This window comes from Scophthalmus maximus, chromosome 3, assembly GCF_022379125.1.
Source record: "Scophthalmus maximus strain ysfricsl-2021 chromosome 3, ASM2237912v1, whole genome shotgun sequence".
Taxonomy (NCBI): Eukaryota; Metazoa; Chordata; class Actinopteri; order Pleuronectiformes; family Scophthalmidae; genus Scophthalmus; species Scophthalmus maximus.
The window spans coordinates 25,157,205-25,174,383 of NC_061517.1; the positions used below are offsets into that span (position 1 = coordinate 25,157,205).

The 17,179-nt window shown below is 48.3% G+C and overlaps 1 protein-coding gene across 1 annotated transcript; it reads right to left on the minus strand.

Annotated features, from left to right (window-relative positions):
- Positions 1-6,056: 6,056 nt before the first annotated feature.
- On the minus strand, positions 6,057-10,221 carry ccn1l2 (cellular communication network factor 1, like 2). The gene is made up of 5 exons (XM_035640900.2): positions 9,891-10,221; positions 9,492-9,708; positions 8,021-8,371; positions 7,319-7,521; positions 6,057-7,124 (listed from the first exon to the last, which is right to left on the minus strand). The coding sequence occupies exons 1-5, from the start codon at positions 9,957-9,959 to the stop codon at positions 6,822-6,824; spliced, it is 1,143 nt and encodes a 380-aa protein (XP_035496793.1). The 5' UTR covers positions 9,960-10,221; the 3' UTR covers positions 6,057-6,821.
- Between the last annotated feature and the right edge of the window lie 6,958 nt (positions 10,222-17,179).

Genomic DNA, 17,179 nt, shown 5'->3' on the forward strand with positions numbered 1-17,179 from the left:
CATCCGATCAGAGAGAATCACACATAGGTTGCTTGAAGATGCCATGTGTCGTATGGCGTGTGACGAGGAGGACAGGATGTGTTGTTTGAACGCCCAGCTCGGAGGAAGGTCAGGGGAGCGCTGCTGGAGTTGACGGGCTCAGGATCCACTGTTGCCCGAGGAAAACGTCAGGAAGGGGCACATGAGGTCTCATTCGGTCTTGGCTCTCCGTCAGCAGCTTGAACTTCCAGCCGAGTTCCAGCAGAGGACAGCATCCCATAATAATGGGAACATACATGACTTTCAAACTTCTTTTGAGACGTCCGGAGATGTCACACTTTAAAACTGGTTCATGTCAGCTGATACAACTGATAAAAAAGATCTGCGATGTGCCCACGAATTTGTGCTGATGATACATTCATGTCAACCATCCACTGTTCCAACATCAACCAGCATCACCAGTAACATCTCCAGTGACGCTTGTCCAGGTACGAACAGTCAATGTGTCAACAGTAGGGATGGGACGATACCACTTTTTCGTGTCCGATCCGATACCAATCTGATACAATCTCTTCCCCACTCGTAAAATTAAATATTAAAAATGCATTGTTCAGGATGCACTTTGCTTAACCTAGCCACCTGAAACCTCATACTCAACTGTGAAACAAATAATCGACTCCCCTAAAGGAAGACACACATAGCCAGCAACATGACTGAGTTCTGGAATACTGCTGATTTATTCCATGCAGAACTTTTGGCAGAATGTTTTATGGTCAGCACCGTTCAAACAAGTGAAAAACAAATTGAACTGTGAACCGTTAATTAAATAATAATGAATAAATAATAAATTATGATGCCGGAATATCGTTCAAGGCTTAGTAGATACGCAAATAGGCATTTATTTGGTATGTTATCTGTAATGTATCGGATCGGATTTCACTTCTCATTTATTCCGATATCTGATCCAGTCATTTTGGCCAATATTTCCCCCGATACCGATATGGAATATCAGATCGGGCCATCACTAGTCAACGGCCCTTTTTAAATTTATTAAACGACACCTTCAATTGGCCAGTGTATTAAAATCAACCGTATGAAGACCGGTGTTGTCTATTTTAAAAAGCGGATTAAGCTGAGTGATCGCTGCCCTTCCTCTATAGGTCAGCATCCCCACAGGTTTGACCCAGAGACACTGAGACTCTGGCCCCCGTCTTTTTCTATACTACCACCGGGAGGCTCCAAAGACTATACATTCAAATCCTGCACATGGGGCCTTTTCATTGATGTCAATATTATATTGACATTTAATCTATATCAACAATAGTTTTTTTGAAACGTATGGTGCTAGCAGTGTTATTAGTACAGTAGGAGTGGTATTTGTTGCTTTATAGACAAAAGAGACTTCTGCTGCAAAGTGTAATGCAAATGTCTGGTTTCAGACCTATTAACTTTCACATTGTTTAAACAACAGATGCTATTTGCCAATGCCCCGTTTTGAGACCAATGCCCCTGGGGGGGGGGGGGGGGGGGGGGGGGGGGGGGGGTTGATGGGGCGTGTCGTTGGTGCATTGAGGCGGCAGAAATGCAATTGTGCAAACGGACGAGTGAAACCTGGTCTGAAGTTAATGCCGTTAGTATTTTTTAGTTCCTTTTAAGGCCACGCACCATATCGTCTGCATAGCAATTAACATGTGTATGACGTGTACGCATGATTTGCCCCCGAGGGGATTATGAAAACTCACCGACCACTTTTATTAGCACCACCTGTACACCTGCTGACGCGTGCAGTTATCTTATGAGCCGATCGCGCGGCACCAGTGCAGTTTATAAAATCCTGTAGACACAAGTATAAAAGCCTCAGTTGACTTTCACATCGATCATCAGAATGATGAAGACGTGTGACCCGCTTGTCGGTTTGAAATGTTTGCGCACCATCCTCCAATGGCTACTTCCTGCAAGGATAATGCTCCGAGTCACAGAGTGGAAGCCTCAAACAGTTTTTCCGTGAACGTGACGGTGAGTTCAGGGAACTTCGGTGAGCTCCCCGGTCGCCAGATGTGGATCCAGCAGAACGTCCGTGGGCTGCGGCGGGAGAACAGCAGGTTGGCAGCATGAATCTGCAGCAATGATGTTTCCAACATCTTGTGAAATCCAGACCACGAGGAACCGGGTCTGTTTGAAAAAGCAAAGGGAGGAACTAGCCGTTATTTCGTGCGGTGTAAGCGCCCTGCGAGTGTAAACAGTAAATGAAAGGAGACCAAGAATAGACCCTTGGAGGACCCCACAAAATAGAGCAGCACATTGCACAACAACAGTGAGGGGCTTGTTGGAATGGACATGAGATGAACCAACGTAGAGCCACATCACTGATGCACAAATAGTTGTTGTGTTTTTTTCAGGCAGGTGATTGAGACACTGTGGTCCACTGTGTGAAAGGCCGACCTAGGGTCAAGGAGAACTCAAAAGGAGTGCAGGCCGGCATTAGCAACACGTAATAAGTCCCTGGTGACTTTGACCAGACCAGGCTCTTTGTTGAGAAAAACCAGATAGGAAGGTAATGCCAAGGGATAAACGAACAAATAGCTATTTTAATGATTTGCTGGAGTGTTTAAGCCTCTTTTCCGCGTCGCCCCCGCAGAGGAAATGATCTCAAACACGAACGGCGCGGTGTCACTTATGGAGTTCAAAATCCAAGATGTGGGTCGCGCGGGAAGCCTGGATTTTTCATTTTATGGTGGATTTAATCCGTCAAGGGGACTGGCTCACTTTTCAAATCGTAATGTCCGCGCCAATTTTACCGTTGATTTCATGTGCATGTGCACACACTGTGTTGTCACTTCTTACCACAATACATCATCTCGCAAGCGGTCATTCCTATTACATCACCGACTCATAAAAATATATGTTCCGCAACTTCCCAGGCAATCGTCGATGTCGCCGCTGCAACATGATCAGACTTACAATATGTATGATATACGGAGTATATATATATATGAGTATAGCCACTTAGTGTTGCAATGCAAGAAAAAATGCCTGTCTTGATGAAGTGCCAGTGGGACCGTGGGAGAGGAGCCACTTCATTTTTGGCCCTTTTTCGTTATGGAATATGTGCATGCGGCATCATTAAGACAACAAGAGACGTATATGCATGAACCCCGATGCATGCACACGCAGCACAGTATTCGACAGTACCGCTGCTAAATACGCCATATACCCCGCTCATTTCCTGTGGCACATATGATCTGTGCAAAAATCTGCCACAAAATTATACTTGATGCAAATAATTTTTTTTGTAAATACATACATACAACACGTAAATAAACACATGAAAATCACAGAGGTTCCGCTGGGAATGGATGGACCACCTCCCGCTGTGGTGGGGATCTGACGCTCAAATGCTCAACACGTCCTGAGACGCGTGTTAAAACCCGGCCGGAACACGTCGGCCCACTACGGTCGGGGCAGACAGAAATACCCTCAACCATTGTTCCACTAATTGCGACAGAAATGTTTCGGACTTGTCGTCTACTCTCATCGAGGGGGTCAAAACCTGCAAAGCATTCCCGTCTGCTTCAGCTGTATTAGCTTTGCGTGCCAACCATCAAATGTCACCATAGAAGACATGAAGAAAGCAAAACGTCATACCTGCTAAACCTCGGCATGTCGCCGTTGTCATGGAGCCAGGAACGTGACACGTTCATATTGGCACTGGTTCTGTAGTGTCTCATTCCCTAGAATCGTTGATACAGCATTAGTAAGAGATACCTTGAATATGAGAATAACACATTTTGTGTTTGACCTCGAAGAATTGATTTTAAGTAGCTTTATTAGCAGTCGCAGTTGTAATGGTGGCACGAGTTCTAGAATTCTAAAGGGTAGTCGATTTGTTTGTGTACGGGCAGTTCTTTGAGCCACGCGTTCGCTCTCGGGCACGGCAGGCCCGTAACAGGTCACGCGGAGACGTGTTATTGTTCCACGTTGCGATGAGGAGGACCTTGGGGGGGGGGCGGGGGCCTTGGGGTGGGGTGTCCTCCGTTGTGGTCGGGCGCGGCGGCCCAAGGGCCAACTTCCGGCCCCTGTCGAGCCTCCGCGCCGAGAGTCGCAGCTCTCTGCGAGGCTGGACGACACCCGCGGCTGCCAGGCTGGTCTCCGGGCCAACGGCGCCGCAAAACGCTGCCAAGACGACCACGCTTGGGAAGCTCCCGCACTGTGATGTGATGGAGAGGGAGCCTTCCATGGAGCCCTCTGTCTCCTCTGTCCTGCGGGTGTGAGCAGCTCACTGTTATCTGGGTGGTGAGGAATCCGTCGAGAAGGGAGTCGCGCCAAAAGGCTTGAGGTCTCCTGAGTGCACAGGTGCTGGGTTGTCACGGAGTCTCGGAGCGGTGCGTTGCAGGGAGGGCAAGCCGGGCGGCTCGATGACTCAGTGGGATCTACCATTACGTGTTTGTTTTTCTTCTTGTGCTATATTCTGGCATCTATCTCCGTTTGGCAACACTGTACTTTAGATACGCATTTAATATTCTTAAGCATTACATATCACTGTATAACATTGAATACATGTTTAAACACATTATAATGTTTCTGTACTACCAAAAAAAAGGATGCTCAATTTGCATTTATGTTTTACGCCGTGTTTTGATTTCAATAATGGATCACTTAAAAAACATTTTGAAATTAAATTGTCTATTCAAGCATTTATAAAAAAATATTCTATGGTATTTTCCTACATCCTCGGTGCTGTGTGAACCCTAAAAAGCTAAATTAAAGGAGTTTTGGTCATTGCCAAAACTCTAAAAGGGATGAAGCGCACACGAGTGGCAACGCGTCACCCATTGGTTCTTGAACTGCGTTATGAAGCAATTTGACCGGCGCCATTTTGGCTCTTCTTGCAACCAGACTTAGAATTGGGGGGTGGGTCTGACTGAGAGCTCGTTCACCGCGCGACCACCGACCCCTGCGACCATGCCCCGATTGGACGGACCAGCTGTCAATCAGGCTGCATGCATGCTACATTGCTTTATATTTGACTCCAAATGAGATCACGATTTACAAAATGAACATCATGCTGTCGTTGAATAAGACTTGAAACTAGCGATTGAGACCATGAACTCGTCAGGAAAATGTTTTCTGACGTTATAGATCAAGTGAGAAGTAGACGGATTTTCTCATGGACTTCTATAGACACGGACTTCTTCTTGCGAACCAGGCAGTCGCCCTCTGCTGGTCACTCCAGAGAACACAGGCTTCAGGCACTTCCGCTTTGGCTTCATTTTCTGGACGCGGTGACGATGTCCGTTTGTTTAAATACAGTCGGGAGGTGAGAGTGTTCCTCCACACGCTCAGAAAGAGGCACAGGCCAGGGTGAGGAATGTAGTAATCCACCGTAATGTTTGTGCTACGGCGGCGGCCGGAGCATCGTATGAGGCTGAAGGTTTGAAGGAGACACAGATGCTCCGGGTTGAGATACAGTTCCACTGCAACAGCAGAGATCTGAAAAGAGATGTGAGGGTGATCATTGATGACTCAGGTACTGTACACACAGTTTCCACAACCAGTGGACGGTCTAGACATTCATCTCTCCCTTTAAAATGATTTTTAATAAAATCGGTGAGCACCTGACCTTTACTCTGATGCCACCACCAGGACAAAATGTCAGTACTTGAACTTACACGTACTTCATGGTTCGGTTTGAGACCAAAATATTTGCGCACGTAACGACCTACCCATCGGCTTGGACTGTACTTTGGTACAGCTTTAGCGGGAAGATGAATAGTAAAAATAAACATCAATAGCGGAGAAAACTCAACCGGGATGGAAATTCAGAGAGATGAATCACTGCTCGTCGGTTCCTCCCCTGGGTGCACGCTGGCTTTTGCAGTCGGAAACGATTCAAACCATCAGAGTTTGTCACGAAAGCTCAGACTTTTTGAGGAGATTGTAGGTATTTCTTTTTTGAAATGTCGGCCCAATTTGCACAATCCGGTGACTTTTGTTTTCCTCTAATTCGTATTTACAGTTTGCTTGCCATGGCTTGGGTACCAGAGGATTTGAAGTACAGCTGCAAACATGAGCCAAAAGAATGTGGACGTTGTTTATTAGATGTATCTACAGGATACAGACAGACAAAAGTGTCCAATGAACAAGTATACCATGTCTTAAATGTATGGCATCATTTCCTCTCGTCAAATCAAGCAATGCATGTATACACCCACCCACCCACCCACACCCACACACACACACACACACACACACACACACACACACACACACACACACACACACACACACACACACACACACACACACACACAAAGTAAAATCACACCCCGAAAAATGAGGTGGTCCTAGAATTTACCACTCCACAGTTAAGAGTGAAGTCTATTTACAACGAATGCACAAATGCAAATGCTGTTACACTGTTTGTAGCACAATGTAGCAAAATTCTTCAAATTCTTCAAAAACATACGCGCGCGCACGCACTCACACAAAGGACAGGCCATATGAACCTTATAGTCACTATATGTCTCATCTCATCTCAGTTTCTTTCTCCCTAATTCAAAAACCCAGACAAACAAGTGACAAATAAATAAAACGTAGGATTAAAAAGTCAAAACACAGCGTTATGCTCTGTGTGCTCCTCAGTGCCGCCCTGGTACTGGAGAGCTTGCGCGCCTCTGCTGTGGGCCAACTGTCATCGAGGCAGGAAGCTTAAAGTGCAAGCAAGTGTGTTGCCTGGTTGGGAGGGGGTCCGGGGGTTCCCCAACCAGTTCATTGAGGGATAGCTGCAGAGTGTTGGCCCCTGCGTGCCAGGGGCCAGGGGCCCGGGCCTTTGGGGGTCAGCCTCAGTGTCCGAAGGTGTGGACGTCGTTGTGGAGACTGACTGAGGGGCCGGAGGGCCCGCCGCCCGCGCGGCAGCCCGCGCCGCAGCTGCAGCGCTGTATCCACATGACGTCTCTGTAGAAGCCCTCTCCGTCGGGGCAGCGGAAACGAAGGCGCACGGTGCGGGAGAGGGTGGGCGCGCAGCAGCGGCCATCGGCGCAAGAACCGCAGGTGCGAGGGCGGTACCGCTGTGCCGTCGAGCATCCGGCGAAGGTGATCACGACCGGCTCCGGGGGGCGGACGGTCCGCTGACACTTCTTCCCCTTCTGGATGACAGAAAACGGGATTTTCATCAGGACTGAAACTGACAAATGCACTCACCTCAAAGCCAGTTCACTCACCGTGTTGGACTTTTCAAAGAAACAGAGATCAGTTTGTAAAGTAATATCCCTTCGATGCTGTTAATACTCCGTATCTACAATATTCTCTGATTTCCCGGTGGGCATGTGTCTCGGCGTACCTTGTCGGCAACAGGAGGCTGCAGCTCACACCGTCGGACCTGACACAGTCTGGTTTCTCTGACCAGGCGACAGTCCGGGTTGTCGTTGGTCACCCGGCTTGAAACCCCCATCCCGCACGTGGTGGAACACTCAGTCCACACAGTGGTTTGTGGGAAACAGCCGGATCTGAGCAAAACCTCGGGCACAGGGAAGGACGCCGTCTCTGCGGGAGAGCCGGAGACGGATCAAAAGAGGAATCCAACATTCATGCGTTCCACTGTAATTGTGAAATAGAAAATTGTCATCCATCCATTCATAAGCTTTGGTGAAATTTTACTTGACGAGATTACCGTGATGCTACTTTCGCCCCTGTACTAGGAGAACCAAAGAACAGATAAATGTGAGTCAGTTGGTCGTGTTCGGACACATTGTCCTGCAATTAGCTCCGGACATTGATGGTCCCCACGGGTCGAATCATAAAGATTTGTTTGTGCGTGTTAATGCCAGATAAAAAAAATCGAACTCGTAGCAAAGAAATCTGATGTGAAGTTTGCAGTTAAATGCACTGAGCACATTCGTGCTCCCCTGAGGTTAAACCACTGCAATCAAAGCCAAGAAGAGTTGAATGGAAGGGCCGATGGACTTGACTGGAGCTGTTTCACCTCTCACTCATCCAAGAGGCTTGTCGTCAGAAGACAGATCCCTCCCTGAGACCAGTTTACCTCTGAGCGCGGCCCCTCCGCTGAGAGCCGGGCGCGGAGGCCGGGCCTGCAGCAGGGCACTGATGTGGTTGGGAGGGTGCCGGCCGTCTCGCCGGGGGGCCGGCGCGTCCGGCCCCTCGCCGATGTGGTTGTCGTCATCGCACACCCACTCCTCGCAGCAGCTGCCCTCGGGCCCGGCCAGCCGGGGCCTGGAGCAGCGGCGGGCGAGCAGGGGCACGTGCTGCGGGCAGAGGGGCATGCAGCCCACCACCCCGTCCATGCAGGTGCACTGGTGCCGGCAGTCGGGCCGAAAGTCCTCGCCGTGCTGGTACACCCGCCCGCTGAACTCGCAGGGCAAACCCTGGGCGTCAGCTGTCGACGTGCACACACAACAACAGGAAACAGTGCTGTGAAGGGAGACACTGTGCGTATACACACCAAACCGACTCACACATGCAAGCCTGCAGGATCAAACTGGGGAAAAGAAACATATTTCAAAGTGGTATGGCCCAGATTTTTTTCATTTCCATTCCATATTAGAAGAATAGTGCAAATTCCCAGATTGACAAACTTCACATAGCTCCTATTATTAGACCCTCTGTGCCTACATGTCCAAAAACTCCAGTCTCAGCGTTGACATCGTGTCTCCTTCAGAGCTTAAACGAGTGTCTACACAGGCCGAGTGGAAACTGATCATCATATGTAAAATCATGTGTTGTCCTCTAATATGTACATTCTTGTTTACACTGGTCATTTGCCTTGTGATTTATCTATAGATACATTGTTTTTTCCATTGACCATTTGACTTTTGTGTGATGAGCCATTAAACCAACGAATGATTTTCTTCTTGTACTTGACAGTGTCCCTATTATCTTTTGATGACTACTTAGATTAGACGGAGCCTCTTGTGTTGGGAGCTGTTAATCTAGTTCTCACCTGTGTTTCATATATTCACTTTTTTATTTTCTACTACATGCAGGATTGTTATGGAAGGGTATTAGGGCCAGGTGTAAACAAAGAAATGAGATATTTTGCATTTCAAAAATCATTTATTTATCCTCTTTGTTACTAAAAAACTATTCTGAAGGACAACGTCACCAATTCATCTACACAGGGCATTTTGTGGAGGCAGTCATACTGTACATGCTACCATCAGTAGGTTGATGTGTCCAACTTTAATCTTGAAATTTCAAGTTTATTCTCGACAAATCAACTTTACACTTGATATGCAAAAGCAAAAATACATTTCTCTTCGTATTTAATTTGACTTTATTGTCTACTTTTCACCTCTTTTCCACGACTTTTCAACTTTAAATAACTATTCCACTTCACTGCTTTTCTTACTCTATTGTAGGATTTACTCAAGGTGCACAACATTCTAACTTATAATACTTACTAATCGAATGCAATTTTGTCATATTAATGAACTCGGTAATTTAGGTTTGGTTAGTTAAGTTTATGTGCTCTTGCTCAGCCTGGTTGTCAAGCTCACCTCGACACAGTCCTCTCTCGGGGTCTCCTCCCGCCCCGAGGTGGCAGCGTAGCCCCTTGATGTGATCGCAGGGTTCGGCGGAGCCACAGTCCTCGTTGAACTGCCGAGCGCAAACTTTGCAGCAGCCGCAGCGGTCCAGCGCCCAGCTGACGCCCAGCGGGCAGAGTGGAGGCCACGGGGCACAGGAGCATTCGGCCGGACACTCGCCCTCTGCGGCCTGGGTCGAGGTCAGAGGTCGGGTCGGGGGGGTGAGATTTGAGAAGAGTAAACATCACGAGACAAGAGAGGACGGCTCATCCAACGATAGACACAATGACAGAACAATGCCCCAACTTCACAAAACAGACATGAACACTTTAAGAGCAAGTCGGCCACAGGTCAAAGGTCACAGTGACTCACCGTGACTGCAGCACCGCCAAGCACAAACAGGGTGGAGAGGATCCGTCGCAAAGTGACGGCGGCAGGCATCCTGATCACGGCAGACGACACAAAAAGAGGAACAGGATGAAATCTTCAAAAGGAACAAAGAGGCGCAGAGGGGAGACGCAGCTCAGGTCGACCGTCCGGCCTCCGTGAGAGGAAAGACGCCGCTCGTCTGCTCCAGGGTGGATATGTATCCGCAGGGGTCCATGCGCCGAGAGGTGAAGCAGGCTGCTCGTGTTTGCTCATCTGCAGTATTTGTCTGGTGTCAGCACCGCTCGGCTCTGCCTCACAGAGAGGTCTGCCAGTGCGGGGGCCTGTACTTATAGACACACATGCCTCCGCCCCCCACCCCCACCCCCACCCCACCCCACCTCGGTGACGTCAGCGACTCTCCGCTCGGGGCGGCTGGGGAGAAAGGAGGAGGAGGAGGAGGCGGCAGGTAAACTGGAGTCAAACATCGACAGACAAACACTGGCAGATCGCCGTGCGGCCGTGGACTTGTGATTCCAAGGAGGAATGTCAGGGTGTCGAAATATTTGCAAGAGTATGTGCACAGTATATTCAGGGAACCCAACAGTGATTCAAATAATATCTTGGGGCTAACCTTGCTGCACATACCCAGGGGTTTTACAAAGGCCTGGCCGTGAAGTAAAAAGAAAAGCAACGGACAGGTGGAATGGAAAACCTGAGCGGGGAATCCCACTCCACATTGGCAGAATCTTTTAACAGGGGAAGTGGTGATGTGGAGAAAATCCCTGTAAACAGCTCCTCCACCAGCTGGGCCCTGTGCTCAGGACATCCTGTGTTCCCTCCATCTCTGTCCCAACGGGCCGCATTCCAGGAAACACTGGCCGATCCTCAGGTTCCCAGGGCCGGTAGGAAAAACCGCTGCATTCCCATTGTCATCCCAGGGTCGCGTGAAAAAAGTTTTGTTTTTGCCGGAGAGCAGGAAAGTCCTCACATTAAGCGTCGGCCCGCGCCATCACCAAACATGGGAAATGTACTTTGTCGCATTTGACACGGCTGCTGAACGTCTCTCTCTCTCTCTCTCTCTCTCTCTCTCCTCGGTCTCCATGAAAACACAAGGCGCACACATTCTGAGAGAAAATGACAATGTGTGTGTGTAGAAACCTGTCCATGGTGTAAGGATGAATGGTATGGATAATAAATGGATGGATGGATGAAACCAAGATTCATTAGACCAGGGAATCTGAGTGTCCTTTCATGTGTCTGTCACATGGCCCATCCTGCCACAAAGGGTGGACTGGGATCGTCCTTCCTATCTACTATTCCTTGACCTCAGCGGAGTTCGCCATCTCGTTTTTTTTCTTTCTTTTGAAAGCAGAAGTAACCATATTTGGAGGAGGAGGTGGAGCTGAGGAGGAGCTGGGTGTGGGCCTGACTGAGAGCTCAAGCTACTGCACCTGTGACCTGCACCCATTGGGCAGTACCGGACCCGTCATGCACAAATTAGTTTGTCCTCTTCTTTAGGCATGAAAAGAAGGTTCCGCATGTCCACTCGGATGGACAGCATGCACTTGAGTCTTCAACTGAAGAAAAATTAATTTAACAAATCAATGCATAACATATTTTTGTATGCAGTAAGTATATTTTTTTTAAGGTTGTTGAGCTAATGTATTTGAACGTTTTAACAAATTCCATGCTCCTGTCTCTTTTCTCCCCCATGCATCTCCTTCGCCTTGACTCCTCAGCCCCTCCTCACCTACCCTGTTGAACTCAATATATATATATATATATATATATATATATATATATATATATAGCCTATTATAGGAGAATTGGCAAGATTTCCCCCGAGCTGCTCTGCATTTCTGATCATCCGTCGGCCATCTTGGTTTTGACGAATTTGTGTTGCACTTATAGTGTAGGTGGTGACGCACTGTCCAACGAGTCCACTGTGGTGACTCGTGCAATTTTACCATCAACACCCATGCATATACAAGAAAATTTGCTCTTTTTTTTGTAGTGAGCACTATGAGTGAAAGGGTTAGCTGTCAATCACATGGTAGCCACGCCCCCCAGTGCATACTGTGATTTATCATCTATCTACTGTTAATGGGACCATAATTTACTAAATGAACATCATGGTGTAATGAAGAAGACTTGAAACAAGAGATTGAGACCATGAACTCTTTAGGAATGTTGACTGACGTTATAAATCAAGTGAGAAGTTCGATACTTCTCTCATGGACAGAAACTGAATTATTTTTTTGCAACCAGTGGAGTCGCCCTCTGCTGGTCATTCGAGTGAACGCAGGTTGAGATGTCACTGGAGCACCTTGTCGGGCAGCAGAGGGAGAAGGAGGGCAGGAGTCTGGAATTCTTAGCATTCCTGGCCCACAAAGGCAGGATGTGTGTACTGGCCACGCTGCGTCGGACACTGATGGAGGAGGAGTGGCAGGCGCAGGGATTTTGGGGGTGGGGGGTTGGTGTTGTTTTGTTTTTTTTGCCAGGTTTCGCAGCCTCCTGCCCTGGGCCACGTGCCAACCATTGTTTGCCAAGCCGGCCAAACATTTCCAAATGCGTGGAGGTCAAAGGTCGTCGGTGATTCATCGCGCCGTGGCCCGTGTTTGTTTTCTCATCTGGATTTCTGACACCGACCACCAGCCTGACGAGTCCTTTCTGACAAACATGAGCAGTTTTCTAGAAGAAACACTTCACAAAAAAACATTTTCAAAATGTCGTGGTACCATAGAGGCTTCATTCAAAATAAAGGACAAATTCTTCTGCACAGCGAGGGAATCCCACTTACCGCAGCGATCCAGAGGACAAACAGGAAGTGAGTGCTGCGCGTGCCGGAAGAGGTCGAGTAACGCCTGAGTCGACCAACAGAGAACTGAGGAGACACAACAGGAACAAAAAAAACAGAAACACAGGAGCTTTGGGCGGACTGCGCCTGTGTCCGCACACATTCGGCCACCTTCGGTGCAACTCAAAAATGTTGGCCGGGAATCAACCACTTCACTGACGACGTGCACAGGACGCGAACAACCTGGGGACTTCCCGACGCAACTCGCGATTCATGAGGTCTAATTCTTTTGGAGATGCTCCTTTCCAAATTGTCCCCCTTGACCAACACATCATTCCTTACTAACAACTACTGCAACTCTTGATGTTCGTCAAAGGTCCCTGAAGAGCGGCGATATGGAACAATCGGCGATATCAGATCATCTATGTAACCTCGACCTATGTGGTGAGCTACACGACATGCTGTTCCAGGGTTGACTTCATGACTGATTCCGCCTTTTTTGAATCACGCCACTGATCCTTTTCTTGACCCAACAGCTATTTCTTCAAGTGTAAATGTGACGGCCGTTTCGAGATCTTATCCCGTCTCCATCCGACGCTCCAAGTTCAGTAGCAGAGGTGCGTGTGTGTGTGTGTGTGTGTGTGTGTGCGTGTGTGTGTGTGTGTGTGTGTGTGCGTGTGTGTGTGTGCGTACGCGCGCATTCTTCATACTAGTGTCCATAAAAGGTCCCGGTGCGCTGCAGTCATCCCTCCTCCCATTGTTACCCTGAAGGGCTTCCATCTTTCACATGGTGCACAGCTGAGTGTTACATTTTCACAGATGAGCGTGAGCAGATTATGTCATGAGCTCCGGTGCATTTTGGACGCACGTGGCCGGCGGCAGGCCTCTGCACAACCGGCCCTCTGATGCGCGCAGATGTTTTAGGAAAAAGCTCACGTGGGAAATGATGGAGTGAATCACTGGGACTCTTGAATAGAAGAACAGAGGCATCGTATCAGAAAACACCTGGTCTGACTGCGGACACGTCGAGTGTTGGCAGACTGGCTGCGAATCTGGCAGTTACATCCAAACAAAGTCCAATACTAACGGTGATACAATCGCATCCAGTTCTGCACGGTTTGTGTCTGTTGTCACTTGTCAATGAACCGCCCCAAAATACATCGCACAACAACAGAGGCTTGTTGGCTGTATATTTGTTAGAATTGTTACACATGACAGTATTTTCCTTGATGTTTTGACATGATGACTCTTCTTAAGCACTTCTAAACTTTCATCGGTTGTTTCCATTAGGACCGTACTACGACGACACATTGAGGGGAAAAAAAATTAAAGTGGGACTTAATTTTACGAGAATAGAGTCGTAATATTATGAAGATAAAGTCGTGATTTTACTAGAAAAAAATGTCATTTTATTCAATATTATTTTACTGAAATACACAGCAACCCAGGAAACGTGAGAGCCCTGACAGCAGCTTCCTCTGCTGTCGTGTCACGCTGACAACAGGAAGAATACAATGTCAAGTTATCACTGTTATTAAACGCTTTTTCTCGTTGACCTATACGGAAGATTTCTCCTCATTTCAACGCACGGCACTGCTCTTCTGACACTTCTCCACTGAAACAACACGGATGCCAAATTGACGACGTTAATCTCATCATATCACGGCTTTATTCTTGCAAAATTACTACTTTAAGTCTCAAAATATTTCAACTTTCTTCTCATAATAGTGAGACTGTCTTCTGGAAGTCTTTCCCCCCTCTCAGCGTGGCTCCTCGTACTATACGGGTCAAGTGAATTCTAATCACGAATAAGCAACAGCGAGCTATTGATTTTTATCATAGTGGTCAACTCAGTTTTTTTTATGCAGCACAATATCACAGTACACATCAGGAGACCCTCCATCTTTACACCCCCGAGTTCAGATAAGGAAAAAATGTTCCCAAAACGGACACATGGACGTGACTTTAGAAAAGCAATATTCTAATATAGTTCATAGCAAAAAAATATGTGACTTTTATCTGGGACAGACGTTGGCCATTTGTAGTTTAGACCATAATGCTACTGGGAATGTGACAGATACGATATGAGGGGAAAGTTCACTGTGGTCGATCCCTCACAAGAGATCTCCAAAGCACGAGCTCTCACTTCCTTAAGCAGGGGACCTGGTCGGACAGGTTTTCATTAGCGGGGATGGACGAGGCAGATCCGCAGTCTCTTTCAAGGGAAAGTTAATGAAAACACGGGCCGGTGCCTGCACGCGGTGGCCGCAGGTGTGGCACCGTCCTGCAGCCGCAGACAAAAGGCCGTCAGGACCGGCGCTGGCAGCCGACCAGGCGGCGGGGGGCAGAGGGAAGCTGCGGCCCGCACATTCCTCCTCAGCATCTAATAGGAGTGATGACAGCGGGGCAACGCGCGGAGGCGGCCCACCAATAACGCCAATAACTCGGGCCATTGTGCGTCTGGCGTGAGGAGCAGGTGTGCGGCAGGTGCTGACGGGCAGGCCGAGGTATGTGACAAGTGGACTGAACTCATAACTTTTACTGCGGCTCTGGCTGAGCAGCCTCAGCTCGCGATTCCGTTGGAGCGCTTTTTAGATCACCGCCTTCGCCCTTATTCCGAGGTACATTGCGCGAGCGAGAGGCGATGTTTTGTGTATTAAATATGGATCAAATGGCGTGAAAGTTCGACCCTGATAACGACAATCCCCCTGGAAATGATGAGCCGCTCCCAGCTCAGTCTTTTAGTCGTCTTTGCAGAGCTGTAGCAGCTGTAGGTGCACCGAATTATTGTATTCCATATATAAAAGAGCCGAAGAACTATTAAAGCAAGCAGATGGAAGCTATTCGGCTTTTATCTGACATTTTACATTAGGTAAAATATATTTTACATTACATGCAGGGGTTTGAAGGAGCAGGACCCAAATTCAGGTAAGGGGAAAAAGGAGCATTTAATAACTAACGTAACAAAACACAGAAAAATGAAGAAAATCCAAAACTCCAAAATCAGCGTTCACCTGTGAAAAATTTCTGGGGGCGCCACTGCTGATATCAGGGCAGAAATCGTAATCGTGTGAAATTCTGTAGGTGGATTTCACTATTTGAACCTTTGGCATTAAGAAAACAATGTATAGAGTCTGTTTTTGTTTTTTTAAACGGTGCCTAAAGGCTTTAAAAGGAGGCGAACTAAGTACAGCACTGCAGATGAAACGGTGGAAAACAGCTGGAGTCAGCCTGCATAACACACCCAGACTTAAAATACAGACACAATAAGGACAAAGCAGAGAAAGTAGAACACAAGACTAGGAGATACGGTGCCATCATCACTGTGCACCGAGTACAATTGAAGAAAACAGCAGGATTTAGCTGAAAGTGACAAGAGGCCGGAGATGCTGCCTGGGTCCCACCGGTGCGCCGGCGGTGTCTCACGCCGCACGCCGCACATTTTCGCACACTAGAATAAACAAACTGGCATTTCAAAGGGCCTTTAGTGTGGGAGCTGGCGGCGCGGGCCGACTGACAGAGAGCGTCCTGTTAGTGGGCAGGGGCAAGGTGGCACCGCCACACAGAGCCGCCTGTGACTCAGAGGGGAAAATGTTATCACGGCCGAACCGTAAACAGAAAAAAGGTTCCAGGGCTGCCCCGGAGGGAACCGGGACACAAACACATAAAGCTCAGTGTGTCTGAGGGGCCGTTTTGGAAAAAACTAATATACAGTAAATGGAAATTAAGTCACTTTTGATCAAGTAACGACGGCACAGAGGGTATTGTACCTGCGAGGGGGGAGCAGGCCTGGCGACGCTCGACCTTTTCCCTTCGTCCAACCGGGGGAAGCGCCGTTTGTTTGCTCAGCAGCCGATACCCTTTGACAAACATTCAGTGTTGTTGGCGTCTAAAATTAGGCGGCAGTGTTTGTGCCGATATGCAGTTGGATTGAGGTCATTTATTCAAAGGGCCCCTTTGAAAAAACCTCTTCAAGGTTTTGGGGTGTGAACATTCTTGCTGCTGTAGCTGAGGCGGTCCTGGCAAGAAGGAAGACCCAGAGTGACGGGACGTCCCGGCTGGCAGGGCCAGGGCCACTGGGCCACTGGGCCAGGTTTTGGATTGGATTCGGCCTGGGTTTCACGTAACAACGTTAACAACATCACAAAGTGAATTGAAACAAGCTTAAGACTAGTTTAACGTTGGGTGATGGACCACACGCAGTCTGGGCAGAGCTGGTGAAAGACTGTGACTCGACTGAGACGTCATGCCGCCGGCCCCAGCAACAGACACATCATCAACAACAACAACAACAACAACAACCACGGCAACACAGACTCGTTCATGGAGCTGCCAGGCAGGGCCGGACACAGGCCGCCGCCTAGGGCGCAGAATGTCAGGGGGCATCGCAAGGATGACTACATTTTTTTCCAGAAGTGCGCAGCAGCGAGCGAGAGAGAGCGAGACCAGTGTGCGTCCATGCCACGGGTAGAAGACCATCCACAAATCGCCGCGG